This window comes from Mus caroli, unplaced genomic scaffold (assembly GCF_978045245.1).
Source record: "Mus caroli unplaced genomic scaffold, Mus_caroli_1 scaffold_7, whole genome shotgun sequence".
NCBI lineage: Eukaryota > Metazoa > Chordata > Mammalia > Rodentia > Muridae > Mus > Mus caroli.
This window is the reverse complement of record NW_028227262.1, coordinates 23167958-23192813: the sequence shown is the minus strand read 5'-3', so window position 1 is coordinate 23192813 and position 24856 is coordinate 23167958. Positions and strand designations below refer to the sequence as shown.

Here is a 24856-nt window from a genome sequence, read left to right as displayed (position 1 = left end):
AGTGTTCCCAGCTTACCCACAGGCTAAGCATACTGCCAGCCACAACAGAGGCTACCATGTGTTTGCCTGTATCCACGGTCTCAACTCAGCTTGCCTAAAAAAGGCTTCCAGTAAGTAGTGAGGTGGAGAAGGCAAACACAAAGTTGTCCCAAAAATATATGGATAGAGAAGCAACAAGAATGTCAGGACTTTAGGTTTCCTCGTGGCAAAGGAAACACATCAACAGAAGACAGATGCTCATACAGCATAGGTACTTAGTATAACCACAGGCAGAGGTGTGTCTTCAGGACTTCAGAGCAACTTCTGTGGAGACACAGAACCATTGATAATGCCACTTAATGGAATGACAAATGTGTCAAGCTGAGGGGCTCACCCAGCCGTTCTCACACGAGGTCTAGTGACCATCTGGCTTCTTGCCCCAGATCTCCTGATAGTTGTTGAGCTTGTGTCTGTGTGCTTTGCCTGCCAGGTGCAAACAGCTGGTACAAACAACCCTAACAAGTTACTGAGCATTTCCTCCAGGCTGAGTGATGGAAGACCAATCAGGCTATCTGCAGGCCATGCTTGCCATAATGTTTATGACAAAAGACAAATTTTGTTAAGTGCCTTGAAGGTGATCAACACAGATGTGGGTAGATAAAAGCTGTGATCGACTCTCCAGCTGCCATACTAACAATGTAATGTGTTGTCTGAAAAAAAAAAGCTGCATCCCCTGAAGATAGCATGTCATTGGTGAAGCAAGGTCTTAGCTGAAACTAGGAGTATATAGAGAAGTGGCTGGAGCCTGGAAGTCTTGTCTGAGTGTGCACTTGGCCAGTCAAGGCACTTTGGACTATGTGCATATCCAGGTTTAGCATATACCAGAAATGAGGTTCCAGTAAGAAGGGGATGGCATCTGTCTTAATCTTCAGTGATGTATTCTTTCTTAGGGAGGTAATAGCTATGGGGACAAGGTATGGGTCCTAGTGGATGAAGCAGATAAGAGCTGGCCAGGGTATTAGGACTGTAGTCATACAGGTAGACAGCACATGGCTCAGGCATGGAAAGAGGCTTGGAGACAAGGGGAACCCAACTCACCAGTTCCAGGCTTCCTCCTTCTTGGGTAAGGATCCAGGGTCTTTGAAGCAAGGCACTTCTGAGCCCATGCATTTCATAATGTCTAGTGTTCTTGACCACTGCAATCTTGCCATCAACATAGGCACAGGTCTGGCCTGGCCTAGAAGGAGCAAAGTGGAGAGGCAGGTTGGTCGCAGGTTCTAGGCTAATCATGATGCCCTCCGCTAGCTGTCTAAGACATCTCTAACTTCAGCTCAGTTCCTCCTCTGTTTCCTTCCTTTCTCTTCAAACCCATGTGCAAAACTGCTAGCATGCAAAGCTTCATAATCCTTCCAGCTGTCTCCATTTTCTCTCTCTGAGGTGCAGGGCTGGCCTTATACGGGCATTAAAACTACAGCACAACCCAGTCAAGTCAATGTCTCCAATTCTTCAAGAAGCCACTAGCTTACAAGTTGTTTGAACAAGTGTTGCCATAGCTCACACCTGCTTGTCACTGCCCCAGTGATCTTAGATGGGGCAGGGCTCAGATGGGACAAACACAAAGGGGGAAAGACTCAAGAAGCACTCTCATTGAGTGCTGCCTTCCACGCCCCACTCCCGGCGCTCGTATATGGTGCACATTTTGCCCCACATAACCTTTTGTTGGTGATGTTGATGGCCGAACTTTGGGTTGTTTGTTTTGGTTCTTTAGATAGGGTCTCACCATGGAGCCTGGGCTGGATGTGAACTCATTGTATAGCACAGGTTGGCTTCCAACTCCCAGTCCTCTGCTTCAGCCTCCAAGTGTACAGGCATGTATCACCATGCCTGTTTTCTGTTGTATTCTTCTTGGGGAGACATGAACAAATGTTCACTTATACCGTGTATGGCACAGACATGGACGAAAGGAACTATTCCATCCCAGTCTAGTTTCATGAACCAGTAAGCTTATCGGAGCTGCTTACAAGTTATGTGGTGAGGAATTACTTATAGGAACAGGAGTGAGCCAAAGGCACTTACATGACCACAAAGGCCACCCAAACATAGCTGATGACTCATGGAAGCTATAGCCCTAGAGCTCCCTGCACAGCATGCCAGAAGTCTCTTCTGCTCTCTTTCCAGGAATTATTAATGCACATATATTTTATGTATGACACATATAAATACAATATGTGCATATGTATATGTGTGTGAGTGCACATGTGTGTGTGTGTGTGTGTGTGTATATATATATATATATGTATATATATATACATATATATATATATGTATATATATATATATATACATATATATATATATATATGTATATATGTGTGTGTAACCTCTAGGAAGGGCTTGTATGTTTCAGGAACTTCCTGAGAAGGAATTCAAGGAAGTTGCTACCCAACAGTTCTCACAGTGTCTTTACAGTTTCTAATTGGTCATTTCTTTGACTTAACTTATGGCACTGCTGAAGAAGTTTAGAAATCTGAATGGACAAAGCACTTCCTATGTATATCTGTCTATGTGCATGTGTGCACATCCACCTGCCACAGAACTTACCCTGTACTACAGATGTAAGGATTTGCATGATAGTAAAACAAATGCTCTTAATGTATGGTGGGCCTGTAGCTCAATAAACTCATTAGTTGTTGAAAATACCAAGAGTTGAAAGGGAATTTAATATCCCCCATGTAAGGGACATCAAACAAAGCACGCTATACAGATACAGTGTCAGTTGGTTCCCCTCAGGATTATGTGACTGACGGGAAGTTGCGACTTGCACTCACTGCCCACCATCCTATGATAATAGCTGACTAACGGTTCTTTTCTCCCTCCAATTAAACAATTAAAAGACAGAGAAATAGCTAAGAGAAAGTGAAGAGAGGTTTATTGGTGAGTGTTAGATTCCTTGGGAAGAGATGGAGCCCTGGAGCAAGTAGTTTAAGGGGAATCTGGGTTTTTCTTACCAGTGATGTCTTTTCTGTCATCTGTTAGTCCCAGGCTATTTTCTGACACTGGATTCGGGTCTACAAATTTGGAAACAGCTACTGATGGGATCCCCGTCTGGGTGCAGGGGTACAGAACCAGCCAGGAGAGAGTCCTCTCTTGTACCACAGATTTGGGAGCACGTGCTGGTTTGTTGGGGTAGGGTTGATCCCAAGCCCCATTGTCTTAGTGTGGAAGTGGGAAAGGAGAAGCAGCCTGGAGGTGAAGACAAACAGCCTGCTTTGGGAAAAGTAGAAACTTACTGCCAGATAAAGGAAGGTGGCCCTTCTCTCTGTTCTCCCTTCCATGAGCCCATTGCCTCCCTTACTGTAAATCCCTCATCCTGGAAAAGGACAGCATCCAAAGCAGCAGAATTTCTTCCGAGTATGGCTTTTACCAACTGTAAAGATCCAGTGTCACCAGCTGGACCGCCACAAATGGGGAGCACATGTATATCTAACTTCAAAACAGTGCCAATGGTATAGGCAACCTGAATTTCCCCATCTTATTTACTTACTTTACTTGTTTCTAGACAAAGAACCTTGTTGACCATTTTTTCCAAGCTTTATTTTTTAGTTTAATTAGGTGCAAAGAATAAATGGCATATAGTCAAAAATGGAGAAAACCTTGAAAGGGCTTAGGCTTAATCATATTAGAGATCTGCATTTTATTGCAGACATCTTGCAGTGGCAAAGATATTTGATAGTCAATTTAGAAGAAGAAAGGCTTACTCTGGCTTCCATTTTCTGCCCATTCTAGTGGGGAAGGCGTGGTGGATGGCCTGGGTAGGTGTATGTGGTGAGATTCCGTGTATCTTGATAGATCCGAATGCATGCTGAAACAGAAGGGAGGTGGGGGCCATAGCTCTCAGAGACCTGCCCCCGGCTACTTGCCTCCATCACCCATGCTGCTCATCCCGAAGGTTCTACAGATTTCCAAACACCACTATCAGCTGAGGCCATGTGTTTAATCACAGGAGCCTTAAGGGACATTTCAAACTCAAACCATAACAATTTACAAACAAAAATATTTTTAAATACAGTTATAATCTAAATTAGCTGGTCCCAGAAGCCTTTTCAAGTTCTGTAAGAGTTGACAAATGCTCAGTCGATAAAAGTGCTTGCTGTGCAATTAGGAGAAGCTGAATCCAAGCCCCTAACACCCATGTAAAACAACAACAACAACAACAACAAAAACCCAAAACAACAAAAAACAGACGTGGCACATGTGCCTGTAATTCCAGACTTGGAAATGGAAACAAGTGGATACTAGAAGTCCCCGGTTACTGTTCCATTGTTAGGAGGAAACACCATGACTAAGGCAACCAATCAAAGGAAACATTCAATTTGGGGACTTGCTTACAGTTTCAGAGGGTTAGTCCTGACAATCATGGTGGGATAGTTAAAAAAAAGACAGGCGTGGTGCCCGATCAATAGCTGAGAGCTTTACATCCCAGTCTGGAGGCATCAGGGTGATGGGGGAGGCGAGGACTGATGCAGACTTTTAGAACTTCAAAGCTTATGCTCAATGATAAATTTCCTCCAACAAGACCATACCTCCTAATCCTTCCTAAACTGTTCCATTCCCTAGTGAGGTGACTAAGAATTCAATCCATGGACCTCTAAAGGCCACTATCACTGAAACTGTCACATCATGTTATCTGAAACAACAAGCTTCAAGTTCAGTAAGAAATCCTGTCTCAAGGGAGTAATTGGGAAAACATGATAGAGGAAGTCATCCGACATTCTCCTCTGGCTTGTACATGCATGCATATGGATGCATGTACACACACACACACACAATTTTTAACCAAAAGAGGGGTCTGAAGAGGTGGTTCCACACAGTTAAAACCACTTGCTGCTCTTCCAGAGGACCTAAGTTTGCTTCTGGGCACTCATGTCAGATGCTCACAACATTCCATAACTCCTGCATCTTCCAGGGACAAAAATATCTGATAGTCAATTTAGAAGAAGAAAGACTTACTCTGGCTTCATTTTCTGCCCATCCTGGTGGGAAAGGCATGGTAGATGGCCTGGATAGGTGTATGTGGTAAGATTTCTCATATCTTGATATTATGAGGATCCCATGCCCTCTTCTGATATATGTAGGCATCTGTACACACACACACACACACACACACACACACACTAAATTCTTTTTCTGAGAAGTTGATTCAGTTCAGTTTGCCTCATTTTTTAAAAATTCCATTTAAATTCCCCACCAGATCTAGGCCTTTACCATCAGTCTCTCCAGAAGCTTGTGGATTAACTGTGGACTGAGTTGCTACAGCTGGCACTGTCACACTGTGTGCACTGAGATGGCTCGAGACTACTACATCTCTTTGCAGTTTCATTGTCTAGGTGTGCCAAGCCTTGCTGACAGCATAGGAGTGGTAAGGTCTCTGCTCCTTGCTTGGGTCATATCTCCCCATAGAGTTTGACCCTCGATTCTTTAGAAGTCTCTTTCCTCTACTATAGTCATTCTATGAACCACCTTCTTTGTACGAGCAGTCCCTTTCCCAAGAACGCCCTCTACATACAGCCTGGGGAGCCTTCCCAGGTTCCTGCCATTGCCTTCATCTTGTCAGAGCAGAAGGTGTGCAGGAAGCACAACCCTGTAATCCTATTTGGGAGGCTGAGGCAGGAGGATCATGAGTTCAAGAACAATTTAATGATACATTCTTTCAAGACAAAAAGGAAAAGGAAAGAAAAAGAAGCATTGAGGCTGTGGCTCAATGATTAAGCACTTCCTGGAATACAAGTTGCCCTAGATCTGATATTTAGGACCAGGACAGCAGGAAGTTCCGAACTGGGGTGTGGCTCTCTGCAGTTGTCTAGTTCTCCTATATGTCTGAAGAATTCTACCCCTTCATAATTACAGCCCACTCAGGGTTGGTCTGGTGACATCACGCTCCCTTCATGCCTCTTCATTGCCAATAACATCTTTATTAAAACCATGACCTTTGACCCAAATGAGTCAAATCCCGGTTCTGGCTGGGTGGGAGTCATCACAACATCCAATTAAGCAAGGGGGCTTCTGGGATGTGACATCCCTTGCTCTGAGTCTCCTTGCTCTACCACGTATTATATCACATATGTTATCACCTATTATACAACATAGATTAGACAGCAGCCTCTCCTTTCCATAGTAAAAACGGGTGGCCTAACAGGAAAGTCCCACCACTCCGTGGAACTCTCGAGGTGGCTGAACATTTTGAGGATGACATTCTCCTTCACAGGACCTTGGGTGAGAGGCTGCCACTGTCAGAGTTCCCTGAACTTCACGCAGAAGGGAATGCCCTTTGAGGCATTCCCAGCTCCCTTAGCCAATCTGATGGCCGCCTAATTGCCCAGCTGGTGGCTTCCAGGAAGGGACTTGTGCACCCCAGGAATAGGTTGAGAAAGGCTTCTGGACCCTCAGTGCCAGGGCTGACCCAGCTAAAGCATAGGGAGACATGGTCCTGGTTTGCTTTGGTGCCATCTTGATGGCTCTGTTGGCCGGGCTCCTGGGGAGACCCGTTACTAGAAGCAGCTTTCCCAAGATTGTGTGCCAGGCATCTTCTTGCGAACTGATGTTTCCATATGATCAGCAGGGAGCTCTGGGGATGTTTAGTCCTAAGTTGGCCTCCTGGGACTAACTCAGGCTTTCACACTAATTATCTTCCAAGGCAGCTTGCAGCTGGGATATTAGCACTCATGTGTTTTAGTGACACAATGCAGCAGAGGTTTGACACTTAACAAAAGCGGGTGGGTAGGCAAATCCATCGTATGGAAATGCTGTCAGAGTGTCCCTTCCTAGTTCTAGATGAAGTCCTAGAGGAATGCCTTCCATGGGTTGGGAACAGGTGAAACCTTCAGACAATCTCTAATGCACTTGGCTCTCTCAGGCAGGTGGGATCATGGCCAGCCTTCTTCCTCATCCTGTCAACATTGGATGCTCCTTAAAAGCCCCATTGCAACAGGATCTAAAGGCACTTTATTTGGACTGTTTCTCCTGAGGCCCAATTCAGACCACAGTAGATGTCTCAGTGTGCCCAGTGGCCTGACACACAGATAGCTGTGGGCACCCTTACACGTTTTCCCACCCATGTGGACCCTGAGAATGGGTTTCATAATTTCCAGCACATAGCAGTCTCACCGTCTCTGTAGTAGGCAGGCGAAGCTCCCTGTGCTGGCTTCTGAAAGACCCAAAAGCCCAACCACAGTCCTCAGCATTGTCTCCCCACCCAGCACCCGCAGCCCCATGGTCCCACTCCCTTTCTCTGCTTTCTTTCCTGAGGCCCTGCCTACCTAGAAGTCTTACTCAAATGTCACCTTGGCCGCACGGCTTCCCGAGGCAGGAAGCCCAAGTGATTTAGTGGCCTATGAAGTAGATTTGGACTGTTTATTGAAAATGCCCATTATTTATGGTAGCGCACAGCCCTAAAAGCCTAGCGCAGGCTGCTTTAAAAAATAAAACCAATAAATAATCGCCAAGCCCGGGATTTGTCACTGTGGAGGGAGAAAGCCACTCATTCCTCGTTGGAGTCAAGAGATCCGAAAACACCAGATTCCTCTTTTTATTTTTATTTTTTTTCTCAGAGAACACAGAGGAAATTCCTGTAGGGACCGGGAGATCTGAGCACAGTCAGTTCAAAGGGGATTATAAAAGGAAATGAAAGACACGTGTCGCCCCTTACCTCATCCTAATCCTCCTCTCACAGAGTCACAAGATAAGCATTCCAAATTCTCAGACCCTCAGGTCTCATTACTTATTTTTAGGTGACATTTGTTTTAATTTTCTTACCCAAAAACTATTTCAAAGAGAGGAGTTGAGGGCAGGTTACTTTTGAATTGAATGTGGCAGACACTCCGGGCAGAGGATCAAGTTCGTTCTCTCTCTCTCTCTCTCTCTCTCTCTCTCTCTCTCTCTCTCTCTCTCTCTCTCTCTCTCTCTCTCTTTATTCCTTCCTTCCTTTCTAAAGATAAAAATCAATTGTAAGATGTTTTCTTCCTTTTCTTCCCCTCCTTGCCCTTTCTCTCCTTTCTCCCCTCCATGTTTCTCCTCTTCCTGCCCCCTTCTCTTCCCCCCTTCTCTCCACCCATTTCCCCACCGCTATTTGTGCCTTACCTCAGTCTCTTTCCATTTGAACGCTGGATACAACCAGACACTGCAGACAGTCTTTATATATTTCTCTATGCCCAACTTCAAGCAGGACTTCCTTATCTGGCACATCAGCCTGAGTGCAAATCTAAGCTTCTCCTTCCCGACCTCTGTCTCTGACTCTTTGTCTCTGTCTCTCTGTCTCTGTCTCTTTGTCTCTCTGTCTCTCTGTCTCTCTGTCTCTCTGTCTTTCTCTCTCTCTGTGTGTGTGTGTGTAAAAGTAGGTATACATATGTAAGCATGGTATGGGGGACAGAGGTTGTGGATGTCAGATATATTTCTCGATTATTTCCCACCCTGTATTTTGAGATAAGCTCTCACTGACTCTGCAGCTCTCTGATTTGCAAGACTGGCTTGCCAGCAACCTCCTCCAATTCACTTGTCTGCACTAGGGTTATGGAATCGTGGCACAAAACTCAGCTTTTTGGCACGGGTGCTGAGGATCCAAACTCAGCCAGGACAGAGACTGATAGACAAGAGGGGGCCTGAGTGGGGCATCCTTCAAAGACATCCCTCCAGTGACTTCTTCCAACTAGGCCCACCCCATAACAGCCCATTCAGTATGAACAGGTTGGGTTCATACCTAAGCTGGAGCATCGAGCCTTCCCAGGACCAAGGAACTCCCCTCCCATTGATGCCAGATAAGTCCATCCTCTGCTACCTAGGAAGCTGGAGCCATGGGTTCCTCCATGTGTACTCTTTGGTTGGTGGAGTAGTCCCTGGGAGCTTTGGGGGGTTCTGGTTGGTTAATATTGTTGTTCTCCCTAAGGGGTTGCAAATCCCTTCAGCTCCTTTAGTTCTTCCCCTAACTCCTCCATTGCAGTTCCCATGGCTGTGTTGGCTTGGTTGGCTGTGTGCACTCGCATCTGTATTGGTCAGGCTCTGGCAGAGCCTCTTGGGGACAGCTATACTAGGCTCCTGTCAGCAAGTACATCTTGGCATCAACAATAGTTTTGAAAAGGTATAAATATGGGTAGTTAATATAGGAAGATATTAAGTTCATATAAAAAAATAGAAAAAAGGGTGCCAACTGGAGACATCTGGAAAAATTTCTGGGAGGAGATTTAGCTCGAATGTTAAAGAATGCAAGGAGATGTACATGAGCAGAGAGGTCATGGAAAGGCAGGCCGGAGGGGAGAGCAGATCTTAGTTCAGCTTTCCTTTGCAGGGTGTACATATGCAAATGGGATGCATCCTGTGTGTGGACCTGGCACTATTCCCCGGGCTCAGCCCACTTTTATACTTACATTTCTACATGATGCAAAGTTAGTCCTGACCCTTACGAGTATGGCCATGTGTTATGATTCTAATATTTGTGCCCTAACCCCTCAAATTTATCTGCAGAAATCCTATCTTAGGGCTTCTATTGCTGTGATAAGACACCATGACCAAAAATAAGTTGTGGAGGAAAGGGCTTATTTGGATTACATTTCCATATCATTGTTCATCAGCAAAGGAAGTAAGAACAGGAACTCAAGCAGGGCAGGTACCTGGAGGCAGGAGCTGATGCAGAGGCCACAGAGGATGGCTGCTTACTGGCTTGTTCATTGTGTCTTGCTCATTCTGGCTTCTTATAGAACCCAGGACCACCAGCCCAGGGATGGTACCACCCACATGGGCTAGGCCCTTCCTAGTCAATTACTAGTTGAGAAAATTCCTTATAGACTGCCCTACAACTTGATCTTAGCGAAACATTTGCTTAATGGAGATTCCTTCCTCTTAGATGAATTTGTCCTGTATTAAGTTGACATAAAACGATCCAGCAACAAATCCTAAATCAATGAGGTAACACTGTTATGAGGTGGGACATTTGGGAAGAGGTGACTTAGGTCATGAAGCAGTGGCTTAATAAGTGAATTTAGAAAAGAGGCCCCAGGAGCTGACTACTTCTCACCACAGTGGGGCAAAACCATGCGGTGCCTTCTGTGGAGCAGGCCCTTCTGGGAGAAGATCGAGCCTGAGTGTTGAAGAATGCAGGGACTCACAGACGAGGAGACGGTCATGGATGGGGACTGAGTTGGCCTTGATCTCATCTTTCCAGTTTCCAGAATTTTCTGAAATAAGCTTCCGGTGTTTTATAATCTATCTAGTTGGTGATATTTTATTCAATAGTACACATGGATTAACAATACCCTGTTCCCTTTGTCACCAAGTCATTCATCTGCCGCAGTCTATGGGATCTCCATCAAAGCATGCCACACTCTACTCACCTGAGTCTTTCAGCATTCTTAACGTTCTGAGGGAACCAGAGAGCTTTTGGCCCAATCTTCCCAGCCCTGCTGAAGATATTGACCAATTTCTCTGCTGGGACATGACTGAATACACTGAGGCTGTGACATATGGGTTTGAGGCATGGGCTCAGCCATGTTTCTCTCTATACCTTTTCTAGTAGCCTTTCATCATTTGAGTGGACAATCAGGAGGCCTCTCAGCCTCTCCCAAGACTTACAGATAAATGCCTTGGTGGTAAAATTGGAGGAGAAGATAAAGAAAACAATTCAGATGCCCTATCAGTTTTGTTTTAGTACAATTTTATGGAAATTATATACATGAAGGCTGGCTAACTTCCCCTGGACCAAGAAAGTGTGGGGGCCAGAGGCTCTCCCTGCTCAAGCTCCTCTCTGTGGACACAGAATGATTGCACTGATTAGGAGGTCAGGAACAGCAGTAGGAAGAGCAGGGGGAAGATCTTATGTAACCTCAGATTACCTAGCAAACTGTTCGGCATCTCCCATATGAATCCATCCAGTTCTCATATGCTACAGGCCACTTGATTTCTGCTCCAGAGTTGTAACATGAGAGGCAGTGACTCATGCCAAGGTCAAAACTCTTACCTCTGGGCTGGAGAGATGGCTTGACTCACCTATTAAGAGCACATGTTCTTGCAGACAACTGGAGTTTGGTTTCCAGCACCTATATCACATGGTTTACAAACTCTTGTACCTGCAGCTCCAAGAGACGTAATGCTCTCTGAATGTATGTGTATTCACAGATGCGCACATGTGCACACACACACATACACACACACACACACACACACACACGCTTAAAAACAAAGGAAAAGAAAAGCCCTTCTCATTTCATTCTAGTCGGCTTTGCTCTTTCCTTGCAGAGGTTCCGAAAACAGAACAGACTTTTGAAGAACGGTTGATCCTCAAAGCTTTCTTGCTCAAGTTTGTCAATGCCTACTCCCCCATCTTCTATGTGGCCTTTTTCAAGGGGAGGTGAGTATAACAGTAGCTCCTGTAGCAATCGACACAATTCACTACTACTAGGACAAGTAGGGTCACTCTGTCCCCATTGTTAGTTCCCACCCGCATCCTCTTTTTTTTCCTCGGCTGGGATGAACTCTTTCCCACCTGGTTACCCTTGAAGACATGGATTTTCATCGTTAGAATAAAATATCAATGGCAACTACACGAGACTTTGAGCAAGACCATGAAGGGAGAATCTTAGAAGAGTTAGTGCCCTTGACAATGAAGCAGAAGAGGACTATGTGTCTGGCCAGAGGCCCCACGATTGCATGGTACAGTTTGGTGCTGACTATGTGGATTTGATACAGGCTTCACAGATGGGAGTCACAAGACTGCTCTCACTTCCTACCCCAGCCAGATGCTCTGGGCCACTCAGGACATTTGCTGGTCCAACCCTCTGGCTATGAATTCCAGAATTCCCACTGCCTCCTCTAATTCTATAATTCCCTAGAATAACTCACAGAATTTGCAAATGCGAAATACTCATGCTCACAGTCTTATTGTGGTTTAAAGGAGGAGGAATCAAAAACAGCAAACAGGAGTGGCTCACAGATGATGTCCCAGAGGGCCCTGATACTGAAGCTCCCATGTGCTAGGGACTCCTTACCCTCCTGGAACATCCATGTGCTTCAACCAAGCTCACCCACAACCTCTTTCCTTAGGCATATTTTATTAAATCCTGAGATTAAGCTCAGACTCCTGTCTCCTCCCCCCACTGAAGTCAACAGAATACTGTCCAATGGCTCAGAGTCCTGGCATCTCCTGTCCTCCTTCTGCATAATCTCACTAGTATATATGAAGGCAATAGTTCCCAGAGCCCACAAAAATAACAAAGATGTCCCTATCACTATGGAAATTCTACGAATGAGAAGGGAATAGGGTTGGGAGGCCCTTTCAGTTTGACATTGATTTGTTTTCTTGAAACAGAGCATCACCATGAAATCTCTGCTATCCTCAAGCTTGTTATATAGCTCAGGCTTAACTTCAGTTTATGATCTGCTGGCCTCTGCCTCCCAAGTACTAGGATCACAAGTGCCGCCACATACACTCAGTTAAAATTCTTTATTATAAAATAGATTTGGATGTAAAACTTCTTCTAAAAACTTGTGTGTGTGTGTGTGTGTGTGTGTGTGTGTGTGTGTGTGTGTGTGTGTACATGTGACAGATCAGGCCAGTTGGCTACCAAGGAAATTTCCTATCAGACTGGAAGCAACCATTATCAAGTTGCTTCCTTAGGACTAAAGGCTTATGCAGTACCACAAAGAATGTTCATGATTCACACGTGAATTTTTTAAAGATGTGTTTGTAACCCCAAAACATGAACCCCTTCAAAGACCTCTGCTTTTAGCTCTTATGACATTATAGAAGCAAAGATACTGCACAAATTAATGAATATATACCTTCCTGGTATTTCTATCTAGATTTCATAGCCAAGGCAAATTGCATACACAAGGCATTGCAGACAAAATGTTCTGATGCTTGGATTTGTGATACACTGGACAGGGTAGTCTTGGCAACAGTGCTACTCTAATCTGTGATTAATGACACAGTAAGAGATATAGGAAAAGGATGGGTGGGCTGGGCATGACATGCGTCACTACAGGACCTACCTTGCACATGCAAAGCTCTAGGTTCAAAACCTTGCATGGAGAAGAAAGAAGGGAAAGGAGGAGAAGGGGAGGGAGGAGGAAGAAAAGGCTCTGTCATCATCAGCAAAACAAGAAGACTTCACAGAAAAAGATCTCAGTGGTATTGAATGGATGAGTAGAAATTGATTGAACTTGAATGGATGCATAGATAATGGACCAGCTGTGCACATTTCAAGGAAGTGGGACCTTGTGATCACCTGCCTGGCTCTGTGATTGGCTTTTTCCTCACCTTCTGCCACCTTCCCTCTCTCTTTGTCCCTCAATAAAATACATTCAATTCAGAAGAGGAGTGGAGCAGGCTGAGTCCCTTCTTAGACCATTTGCAGTAAAAAGGCAAGATGGCTCTTTTTCTGAAGGAAGGGTGCCTACACCATTGGTCAGACTTACCCTCAGTTTCCTGGCAAGTCATAAATCCTTACCAAAGAAAGAGCTGCAATCCAGATGCAGTCCTTGACACCAGTAGAGGGAAAAAGGCACCCGGAAGTCACACACACACACACTCACTCACTCATCAGCATCCCAGCCCCTCACCACACTCAGCTTCATCCCTTTTTTCAGCTCCTTCCCTATGCCCAGATATGCGGCTGCTAAAGAACTGAACCATAAATATTATAGACATTGATAATAATTCGGATAATGGGTGTGAACTGTACTTGTGTGACTTGGGACCTCCCTAGCCAGTTCATTCCATGAGGACTGAGTGACAGCTGTTTCACATGGAGTGTGGGGTTAATGCCCCAGTGGCCCTGCTTCCTCTGACTCTTCATGTACATTTTTCTTTCAGGTTTGTGGGCAGACCTGGAAGCTATGTCTACGTGTTCGACGGTTACCGCATGGAAGAGGCAAGTACAGTCCCTGGTGTTGATGCTTGGCTAGCAGTTAGTAGGTCTCCCTCACCCCAGTCCCCTTTCTTTTCTCATCACAGTCGTAGTCATTTCTCCAGAGTATTCTGTGGGGTCTGACTGCTCCTGTCTCTCCTCTCCCTCTGCAGTGTGCTCCGGGAGGCTGTCTCATGGAGCTGTGCATCCAACTCAGCATCATCATGCTGGGCAAGCAGCTGATCCAGAACAATATCTTTGAGATTGGAGTCCCGTAAGTGATGATCAGTTTCTCTGTCTCTTCTGGACAGGCCAGGTTCTCAGCACAGTCTTCACAGCCCCGCCCCTTTCCATGTGATGCCACTGTCCACTCCCCTTCCTATGGCCAGCAACTGTCTTCTACTTACTTATTTCCCCATCTGGGCTGAGATGTTGTAGCTCAGAAAGATCTACCACTTGCTGCAATATACATAAAAATAAAGGGCAGAACTAAGGGATAACTTGGACCCCAGAGTGCATACACTTTTTGATGTGTTTGTTCTCCCATTAGGTAAGTAGGGAGGAACAGCTAGGGTGGGAAGATGAGTCAGAGAGTCTGATGCAGTCCTTTAATAAACTCTGACAACTGAATGTGGAATGCAGGGTCTTAGGAGGTGAGGCATGGATACCTGGCAAAACCCCAGGCTTTATGCACATTTTATAGATTGAAATGGTCATGAAACTGAATTCTTACCAGCAGCTACCAAAATGGGAACAAAGCAAAACAAGCAAGCAAGGAAAAAATTAATCAAATTAGGCATCCAAAAACATATTATATCTTCTGTCTTTCCCTTCTAGCCCTTTGGGTTTTTTCCCTTTGTTTTGTATTGTATGTATGTATGTATATCTGTGTGTAAGTATGTATGTATGTATGTATGTATTTGTGACATATATGTATATATGTGTGTATATGTATGTATGTTGTGTGTTTGCATATGCAGTTGTACATGTGTGTGAATGCATGTGGGATATACATATATGTGGGTGCATGTGAAGGTATACCAGTATGGGAGTATATCTGGAGGCCAGGGGAAATCTTTCTCTCCACTTTGATTTTTTGAGACAGGGTCTCTCACTGGTCTGGAACTTCCCAAACAGGCAAGAATGACTTGCTGGCAAGTGCTAGGAATCTGCCTGTGTCTTCTTCCCCAAGTGCTGTTATTAGAAGCTACTCAACTTGCTTTGGATGTCAGATCTGGGATTTGAACTCTGGTGTTCATGCTTTATAAGCTGAGCTTTTACCTCTTTTTTTAGTTGTTTGTGATTTTTTAAAAAGAGGAATCCACTTTGGGGCTATTTTTAGCTGGCCCCGTGTCACAGAGCTAAGGAGTACCAGAGGTGGCGGGGATAAGTCTAATAACTGGGCTAGATCTCTTGAACACTTACAAGATTATCCATTCTCTTGTCAGACACCTTGCTCCTCACAGTCCTCACAGCTACAGTCCTCACAGGGGCAGTTCAAGATCCTGTGAGTCTGTCTCCCCACTGGAATTTCATCATACACATTATGCCTCCAAGAAATCTTCCAGGAAAGAAAAGCTGGTTAATCTCTTTCTTTCCGACTGAATTTGCATATTTACTGCCCAAGATTCTTAATTGCAGCCCTTGGAACTCCTTCTGGCTAGTTTATGCAGCAAAGGAATCCATTTAAATATAAAGTGGCCCCTGGAATATTCTTTAAGATTTGGAGAATCAGATCCTGTGTGTCATGGCCAGGAATGACTTTATCCACACTTCACAAGACTTAAGGGAATGCCCCTGGTGCCACTTCTTGGCTCCCATGTCTTAGCTTTGGATAGGAAACATATTGAAATGGTTCTCATCTTCTTAGAGCTTAAATTTGGGTTTTTAAAAAATCTTCATATAACTGAGTGCTCTCTGTATAATACAAATGTCACCAGAAATTTGAACGAGAAGAGTCTGAGTGCCAAGCTTCAACACAGCAGGATTTCTTCCGTGTGTGCCTGGATCACCACTGCCTCTTAGAAGGCAATCTGTCATCGTTTTTAAGGGACCTCTTTTCTTCAGATACTTCCCAGGCACATTCACTGTGGCCTCAATCACCTCATAGCTGACCCAGAGTCTCCAAGATGGCAAGTCAAGGCTTTGAGACATGAAGAGAGATGCCAATGGCAAGAGCTAGACCATTTTTTCAAAAGTGTGACTGGTACTCAGTTCTGGGTTCATTGGATTGAATAGGCTTAGTAGAAAAAAGATACAGGCCAACCTCTTTCTCCAAGAAAATGTCACATCAAAGCCATCTGCTTCCATGAAATTAGGGTATCTGTCACTCTATAAAAAGTCCTCAGGTTGGGCTAGAGAGATGTCTCAGCAGTCAAGGGTACTAACTACTCTTTCAGAAGTCAGGAGTTCAATTCCCATCAACCACATAGTGACTCACAGCCATCTGTAATGGGATCTGATGCCCCCTCCTGTCAGGCAAGCACACATGAAAATAGAGCACTTGTGTGTATAAATTTCACAGATTAAAAAAAAATCTTTAGGAAGGAAGGAAGGAAGGAAGGAAGGAAGGAAGGAAGGAAGGAAGGAAGGAAGGTTTCCCTTGTAGGTAGGACCACATCTAGGCTGGTGGTCCTGAGTTCTATAAGAAAGCAGGCTGAGCAAGCTATGATGAGCAAGTCAGTAAATAACATCCCTCTGTGATCTCTGCATCAATTCCTGCCTTCAGATTTCTATCATGTTTGAGTTTCTGTCCTGACTTCCTTTGACAATGAACAGTGCTGTACAAGTGTAAGCTGGATAAGCCCTTTCCTCCCAACTTGCTTTTTGGTCATGGCATTCTTTTGCAACAATAGAAACTCTAACTAAGACAACCATTACACTCCATTCATTAGGTAGAACACTTAAAAATATTTTTCTGCTTACATACTGGGATAACCTAATGTGTGTTTTTTTTTATGTGCTTTTTCTTAAAGGAGGATTGGTGGGAATATCAGTGTCTGAATGTCCCATCCTACCTAAATAAGCTACTAATTATCAGTAAGACTGGTAACCTTGAGAAAATCAGATCCTGAAGATTCATTCTATCCCTATTTTCTGACTAGCAGTCATTCAGTGATAGTCAAATTAAAGATAGAGAAACAGATGTATTTTGTTCTGTAGGCACACAACATCTTAAAGACAGCATTTGTTATGGACCAACATCCAGAGTACAGACAGATGATGTTGAAGCCACATCTGGTTCTTTTGAAGCTATGCAACTAAGTTCTCTAGCAAAGCTGCCAAGGAAAGTCTTCATGTGCATCAAACATCTGGAGAAGACACCTGTTTTTGTAGGGCATTGCTGTTCTCTTCTGGTTGGAACTGTAGACAACTTATAGCCACATAATGCCCATGTTTGCATTTCTGAACATCTTATCTACCACATAGCACATTATTTCTGAATTCATAAACTTTTAAGAAGTTAAGAGAGACAATAGCTCAGGCATATGTGTGACAATGTGTTGGCATGTTCTCTGTCCATCAGCTCCATCAGCTTCCTGACAGATGAAAAACACACATGCTGGCTAGCCTTTAAAAATGAATTTTCTTGTTTATGTTTATTGCATATGTGTTTGAAAGTATGCTGCACTTTAATCAATGGCAACTGCATAATAATTAACAAAGTTACATGCAGCGATCTTACTCTAAGTCTTACTGCCTATGTCTCTGGATGAAAGTGGTGTCTTTATAGTCATCTATGAGGTAGCTACCTTGCAAGTCTCAGACCCCGTGAACTACTTCCCGCTGAATGAAGCTTGTCTCTGCATATTCCTCATGGAAGTCACTCTGCTTCAAACCATGCTTCTTCATTTTAGCTAGCGGCCAAGGTCTGAACTCAGGGTTCCATGGATGCTGGGCACATGCCCATTGAGCTACATCACAGCGCTCTCATTTTAGTTTCCAGTCTGATAGAGGAGATGTGTGGCCACATGGCATGGAGATGTAGGGAATTTCTAGCTTGTGGATCAGAGATTTGGTCACCATGCCCAAAGTTCTTGGTCATCCTGCAGGTTGTGTTTTGAGCTTGGTCAAATGAAATCATTATGTTTATAATGAATGAGTGCTATACTTAACCACTCAAGATCATACTTGATAAGACCAAAATCAGAAACCAAATACCTGGCAGTGTCCTAATGTCGGGCATAGCTGGGAGATAGGAAATAAGCAAATTTAAAAGGAATCTTTTCTAGTCAAAAGAAAAATGACAAAGGAAGGAAGAGTCATATGAATTAAAGGCTATACCTGATGATATTCAGTCCCTTCTGTGGAACAGAAGTACAAAGGCCAACCGATCTGGATTCCTTTCGAGGTTGTATGCTTATTGTGTGGAATGAAAATAGCTTGGGATAAATGCTCATCTACATAGAAAATATGGACATCAGAAGGAAGAGCCACTTTAGGAAGTGTCATGTACTTCCATGATTTTTTTAGCAAGTTCACAATTATCACCAACAGCACTCTGCTCAGAAACACTGCCTTTCTTCTCTATTTTTGGCCTGTGGGCTTTTGGTTCACAGGTCATCTGTTCCGTACTCTAGAGCCAATGTCCAAATTTGCCCATAGGAATTAAGTAAGTAAATCTGACAAGCCAGATTTAACTCTGGAAAACAGAAGCAAGTTGGGGAATTAAGTCAGTGATCGTGCTAAATAAGAATAATTGAGAAACCCCATAGTAGCAATAGAATAATGAGTGATTGTCTCTCTAGCTTAGCATCTGCTTCTAATATGAATTTTCTTTCTCTTTTCTAAAAAAAGATATATTTATTATTATATCTAGGTACACTGTAGCTGTCTTCACACACACCAGAAGAGGCTGTCAAGATTTCATTACAGATGGTTGTGAGCCACGATGTGGTTTCTGGGATTTAAACTCAGGCCCTTCGGAAGAGCAGTCAGTGCTCTTTACCTCTGAGCCGTCTCTCCAGCCCCTAATATCAATTTTCTAACATTCTCACATTAAAGAAATATTGGCCTTTATTAGTGGGTAAGAGAGGTGACTATAATAACTTCTTTCTGCAGAGCTTAAGCATTCTCACTAGACTATATGTGCATGCATTGCAGAAAGCAACAACACACTCATTGAATGGAAACATGTTTTCTTCCAATCCTTGCTTACTCATGATGAACTTTGAAGTTTCTTCCCATGTTTACTCATGCAGTCATTTCCATATTGGTTATTCCTAAGACTATACTCTTAATCTTAGTCTCTAATATTCTCAAAGATGGACAATGAACACCTAGGAGTGAATTACCAATGCTAACAATGTTATGAGACAGCCAAAACCTGAGCCATGATTAGCCAGTCAGTGGCATTACTTCTTAGCCACACCTCTCAGCCCAGGATCTGTATTCTCATTGTTAAGAAAGCACTGTAAGCACTGGAGAGTTGTCCACAGCATCCTAGAGTCATCCACAGCATCCTAGATACATCCACAGCATCTTAGAGTCAGCCACAGCATACTAGAATCAGCCACAGCATCCTAGAGTCAGCCACAGCATCCTAGAGTCAGCCACAGCATCCTAAAGTCAGTCACAGCATCCTAGCAGCAGTGTGGGCTTTCCTCCTTGACAGGAAATAATCAGAGACTGAATGAAAACAAAAAAAGGAGGTGTTGGGCTCTTCCCAAAGCCAAGTTAGAGATCATCTAAAGGCATCCCATGAAGTCTACCTGTGCACACAGATCAGATGCCTTGGATGCCACAAAGGAAGTTTTACTCTCTGTCCAGATATCTTTACCAGGCAGTCTCTACCCCCACCTCCCTCGCCAGGCCTGGCTCAGAAACCCCAGAGTTTAGCAAAATGCTTCAAACAGAAGAACCAAGGCAGAGTGAGGAAGCCGACCTCAACAATAGACAAATTCTGCTTGTGCGGTCTGCCCTCAGATCCTGACATGGTCCTGACAGATGCTTTTAGTGAGAAGCCAGGTGGTCTTGTGCATCACTGCCTAGAGTGACACTCACAAACAATTGTTTCCATAAAAGCTTCATACATGGTGTCACAGCGTGACTCAGCCTTTGCTGTTTATCTGCTGTGTCTGTGTTGGGGTTTCCCTCACCTGAGATTGTCGCACCTTTCCAACAGGTGCCTGTGCAAAACAGAGTTTGGATCAAATGGTGTTGTACCCCTGAAATAGCACACCCATCCCAACTCTGACACAATTGCATTTTGAATTTCTATGTATACTGAAGCAAAAGGGCCTTTTATTGTCTGGATAGATGGAGAGAGAGAGAGAGAGAGAGAGAGAGAGAGCAAGAGTGAGTGTATGTGTGTGTTCTTTTGTGTGTGTGTAAAAAGAGAAATGCCAGTTTCTCCCCCTGCCTTGTTTTTGCTGATCTGGGATGTGTGTCTCACATAACACTGTACTCTGCTTTCCTTGATCTCTTATCCTTCTCTCCCTTTCCCTCCTCTCCTTTATTCCATCCCCATATTCCTTTTTTCCTTCTATCTTTCCATCCTTCCTCCCTTCCCTCCCTCCTCTGTCCTTCCTCCTTTCTTTCCTTCCTTAGACACAGAGTCTCACTGTACAACCCAGGCTAGCCTGGACTTTTCACACTCTTGCCTCAGTCTCCAGGTGTTGGGGTCATAGGTACGTCCCTAAAAAGTGCCAGTGCTTCCACATGTTAGAGCCTCCCCTGGCCATAGCTGGGGATGGAAAGAATAGAGAATGAGTACTTCCACAGCGAATTTTCTCTCAACGATATTCTTGCTGAAGTGCTAGGTCATATTCCCAAGTAACTGTCATACATAAGCATAATAGAATTTATAAACTCTCCACTTTTCTTTCTTTCTTTCTTTCTTTCTTTCTTTCTTTCTTTCTTTCTTTCTTTCTTTCTTTCTTTCTTTCTCTCTCTCTCTCTCTCTTTCTCTCTTTCTTTCTTTCTCTCTCTCTCTCTCCCTCCCTTCCTTCCTTCTTTCCTTTCTTCCTTTCTTCCTTCCTTCCTTCCTTCCTTCCTTCCTTCCTTCCTTCCTTTCTTTCTTCCTTTCTTCCTTTCTTCCTTTCTTCCTTTCTTTTTTTTTTTTTTTTTTTGGTTTTTTAGAGACAGGGTTTCTCTGTATAGCCCTGGCTGTCCTGGAACTCACTTTGTAGACCAGGCTGGCCTCGAACTCAGAAATCTGCCTGCCTCTGCCTTCCGAGTGCTGGGATTAAAGGTGTGCACCACCACACCCGGCTAACTCTCCACTTTTCTGTATAGATTGATAAATACAGCCAGACACCCTTTCCCTTTGGAGACATCCCAGGAGGGCTTTTCCTTGGATACAGTGAAGTCCTACTGGGAACCTAAGGTTGGGGAACAAACTCGAACTTCATCCGGAATCAGGACATGGCCAATGTGTGTCTGTAACTGTGTCATCATCATCTTTGGCCCATGTAGGGTAGGCTCTGCCTGTTTCCTCAGTGAGGCCAACACCCAACAGCCATCTGTAGAACTGCCTGTAGCCCAGGCCCCTAAGCAGGAGGCCCCACAGATCACATGATCTGAGTGCAAGTTCACAGAATCGTGGAGTGTTAGCAATGGAAAAACTCACAGACTTCCAGAGAGTTCCAGAGACTTGTCATTAAAAGAGGACATGAAAAAAAAAATAGCAGATGCAAGGGATGGGGTGAGGGTAACATCAAAGGGATTGTTTTAATGAGCGAATACATCGTAAGGTCAGAATCATGGCTTGATGCTTTCCAAAGCCCCATCTGTATGTTATACAATGTGCAGGATCCTTTCAAACCTTGGCCTGGGGAGACTTTCTTTATACATTTGGTTACTGGTTACTGATATCCAGAGGGAACTTCTGGGACTGACTAGCTCTTGAGAGCCATTTACAAAATTATACAGTGCCCCATCCTCACCCTTTTCTGAACCAGTTCACACTTATAAGTGCATTGAAGCCTCTCCCTCGTCTTGTTTTGTCTCCTCTGCTGAACAATCTCACAGTTGACCTTTCTGCTCCCATGTCTGCTCTTTGTGCTTTGAAGGTCTCTGTCTCCTCTGCCTCCCCAGCCCTTCAGCTCCCAGGCCTGTTTGCTAACCTTATGCCTGCCCACAGACACAGCCACAGCCAGGCCATCTGTGGCTCTTTCCATGACATCCTTGGGTCTCTCTCTGCCTAGGGTACAGACCAACCAGATTGTGAGTCTATGCACAGTACAGCTGTCTGCCTGATGGTCTCACAAGGTCTGCACCCAACTGTACTGGAGACCTTTTATATGTAAAGTCTCTCTAGGAGTCATTCTTGTGCTAGTATTAGGAGGTGATCAATGAGCAACCTGGGCCCCCTGGGTGGAGTCATTAGGGGATCACTATTCCTTAAACACATCTGTGACCTACCAGGCCCCAAGACTGTGGAACCCCTTATCCTGCTAACACCCAAGATTGTGACTTCCAGGTATGATATAGTTGTTATACTCCTGAACTCAGAGCAGCTTTGATTACCTGTACAGGATGCTGGGGTTTGGTCTGGTACTGTGTATACAAATGCTAAATTCTGTACCCCAAGATCTGGTTGCCCCCAGATAAGAGAATTCTCTTTATTGTGTATACCTCCCTCACCAATTTGAAGTTAATTGGTTAATAGAAGGCTAGAACCTGTGACTGGGCAGGAGAGAGAGAAAGGCAGGAAGGAGTTAAGGATCCAATGAGGAGTCATTGAAAGGGGAAAAAGGAGGAAAAGGAGAAAGGAGATGGAGAAGAGGCCACCAAGAGAGGAGATGGACCACCGGCACGTGGCTAGGAGACATGGACCCCGAGGACAGGCTGCTAGAGTGGAAATAACTTGGGAGAGACTCAAACAGCAAGTAGCAAGGGACATATGGGAGGAATGTAAGTTAGAATAGCTCACAACCTGCCCAATCTAGTCTTACAGCTTATAAATAAAATACCAGGAGTTTGTTTATTTTATATAAGCTAGCTAGAATAAGTAATTCGTTTACAAGAAGATCTGCAGTGCCCACGGTTGCACCGATATGTCTTGCAGGAGGTAGCTGTTGTAGGCTGGGGGGGGGGGGGCTTGTAGACGGGTGGCATCGATGATAACCTTTTTCCCTGGTATCCTTTATTATCCTAATAAAAGACCTCCTTGCTTGGTTCAGGAATTACTTTAGTGCCTGTACTTAGTCTCTCCTTCCTTCCTTCCTTCCTTCCTTCCTTCCTTCCTTCCTTCCTTCCTTCCTTCCTTCCTTCCTTCCTTCCTTTCTTCCCTCCCTCCCTCCCTCCCTCCCTCTTCCTTCCTCCCTTCCTTTTCTTTCTTTCCTTCTTTCTTTTTCATTAATTCATTTATTTATTTTACATCCTGATCACAGCCCCTCCCTCCTCTCCTCTCCTCTCTTCTCCCCTCTCCTCTCCTCTCCCCTCTCTTCTCCTCTCAGAACTACCCTCAAAAAACTCCTCCACAGCTATCTCTACCCCCATGGGTATCAACCTGGCCTGGCACATCAGGTCACAGCAGGACTAAACACATCCTCTCCCACTGAGTGTCTGTACTTGTCAGGTCCTCCATTTCTTCTGCTGATATGACTCTGCTCCCCAGGGTTTGTGTTTAGTGGCCACTCCATTTGTTTTGTAGGAAGCTAAAGAAACTCTTTCGGAAGCTGAAAGATGAGACAGAGCCTGGAGAAAGTGACCCTGACCACTCAAAACGTCCAGAGCAGTGGGACCTGGACCACAGCCTAGAGCCTTACACTGGGCTGACTCCTGAGTACATGGAAATGAGTAAGAGCCTATCTTCCTTCCTCTGCTGGTGGGTTCCGAGGGGGGGGGGGGTTGTGGGAGGAGCCAGGGAAGGACTGGGCGGCCTCAGATACTCGATGCGGCCCCTTCTCTCCCAATCCCAGGATGTGATTTGGTCTCCTCTGCTCTTCTGCTAAGAAAATGCTTGTTCTCCTGAGCTCTTTCCTGTGGTTTCTACCACACCAAAAGGGAAACAGTGAAATCTGTGATTTAAGAATGCAGTTTCCATGCAGAAAGATTAAAGCAGTCCTGTGACACTTAAGCTGGGGATCTATATACTCTAAAAAGGGGAACATAGGGAAAGCCCACAGTGCTGAGGAGGGGGCTGGGTATAAGGGCACCTTCTTTTACCAATGTTGATGGTATTTCATGGGGTGAGAGGACAATCCTAGCAGTAAAGCATGTGGTTCGTTTCCTTAATTGAGGAGGGCAGAAGTGTGGGTCAGGGCAGGCTAATAAAGCCTCATTGGTTCACACATGGATAGAAGCCAGGAGTTTCCTGTTGTGTGTCTTCTAGTTTAGATCAGCTACCTTCAACTTTTGGCCGTGGCAGAATAACCCCCATTTTATATTGGCATGGATATTCGGTATTCTCTATCACTTGGAAGTAACAAATTAAGGAAACCACAGACCAAAAGCTTCAGGTCACAGAGGCTTATCTTCCAGTCTGGCTCCTATTTGGATGCTCTAATACAGTATACACTTTCTTATGTCCTCATGAAGTATTGTTTCATCAAGATACACTTGCTCAAGTATTAATAGTTGTCCGAAAGTATGTTTATCATCAAATTATTGGTTCATTTTGACACATCATTTCCTGAAAGGAGTAGGCCAATCGACCAAGCTGCAGGAGGTATGGGGAAATGCTCTTTCACTGAGTACAAAGCCCTTGGAATCATGTGATATCTGACAATTATCAGTGCACAGTAAGCCCAGCCCCTTTGTGCCCTTTCTACATCAACCTCTGGAGCCAGATGTTGGTTCCTAGCTTTGCTTGATGTAATGCTCCTTCAGGGAAGTCTTCCAGGCCAATCCCACTTTCTCTTGGGCGGCATCATTACCTGTGTGCGTCTCTGCTTTGGCATTATGTGAGGTACCCACACTAATGGCATCTTACTGAGTTATTGCTCCCCAATTTGCTCCTCGGCAGCCGTGGCCTCTTAGGTTCTAAAGAGTTGTGAGAAGGGGCTAAGGCTCTTCCGTCTTCAGATTCCCCGGGAGCCCAG

At 44.6% G+C, this 24856-nt stretch overlaps 1 protein-coding gene across 5 annotated transcripts in view; it reads left to right on the top strand.

The window, feature by feature from the left end:
• Nucleotides 1-24856, top strand: part of Ano2 (anoctamin 2) — a 320900-nt gene that overhangs the window by 256993 nt on the left and 39051 nt on the right. For all 5 annotated transcript variants that reach the window (XM_085839879.1, XM_085839877.1, XM_085839878.1 and 2 more), the window contains 4 exons: nucleotides 11260-11371; nucleotides 13835-13892; nucleotides 14042-14142; nucleotides 23467-23612. In XM_085839879.1, coding sequence (XP_085696005.1) covers nucleotides 11260-11371; nucleotides 13835-13892; nucleotides 14042-14142; nucleotides 23467-23612 — 417 coding nt within the window. The remainder of the gene's footprint in view (nucleotides 1-11259; nucleotides 11372-13834; nucleotides 13893-14041; nucleotides 14143-23466; nucleotides 23613-24856) is intronic.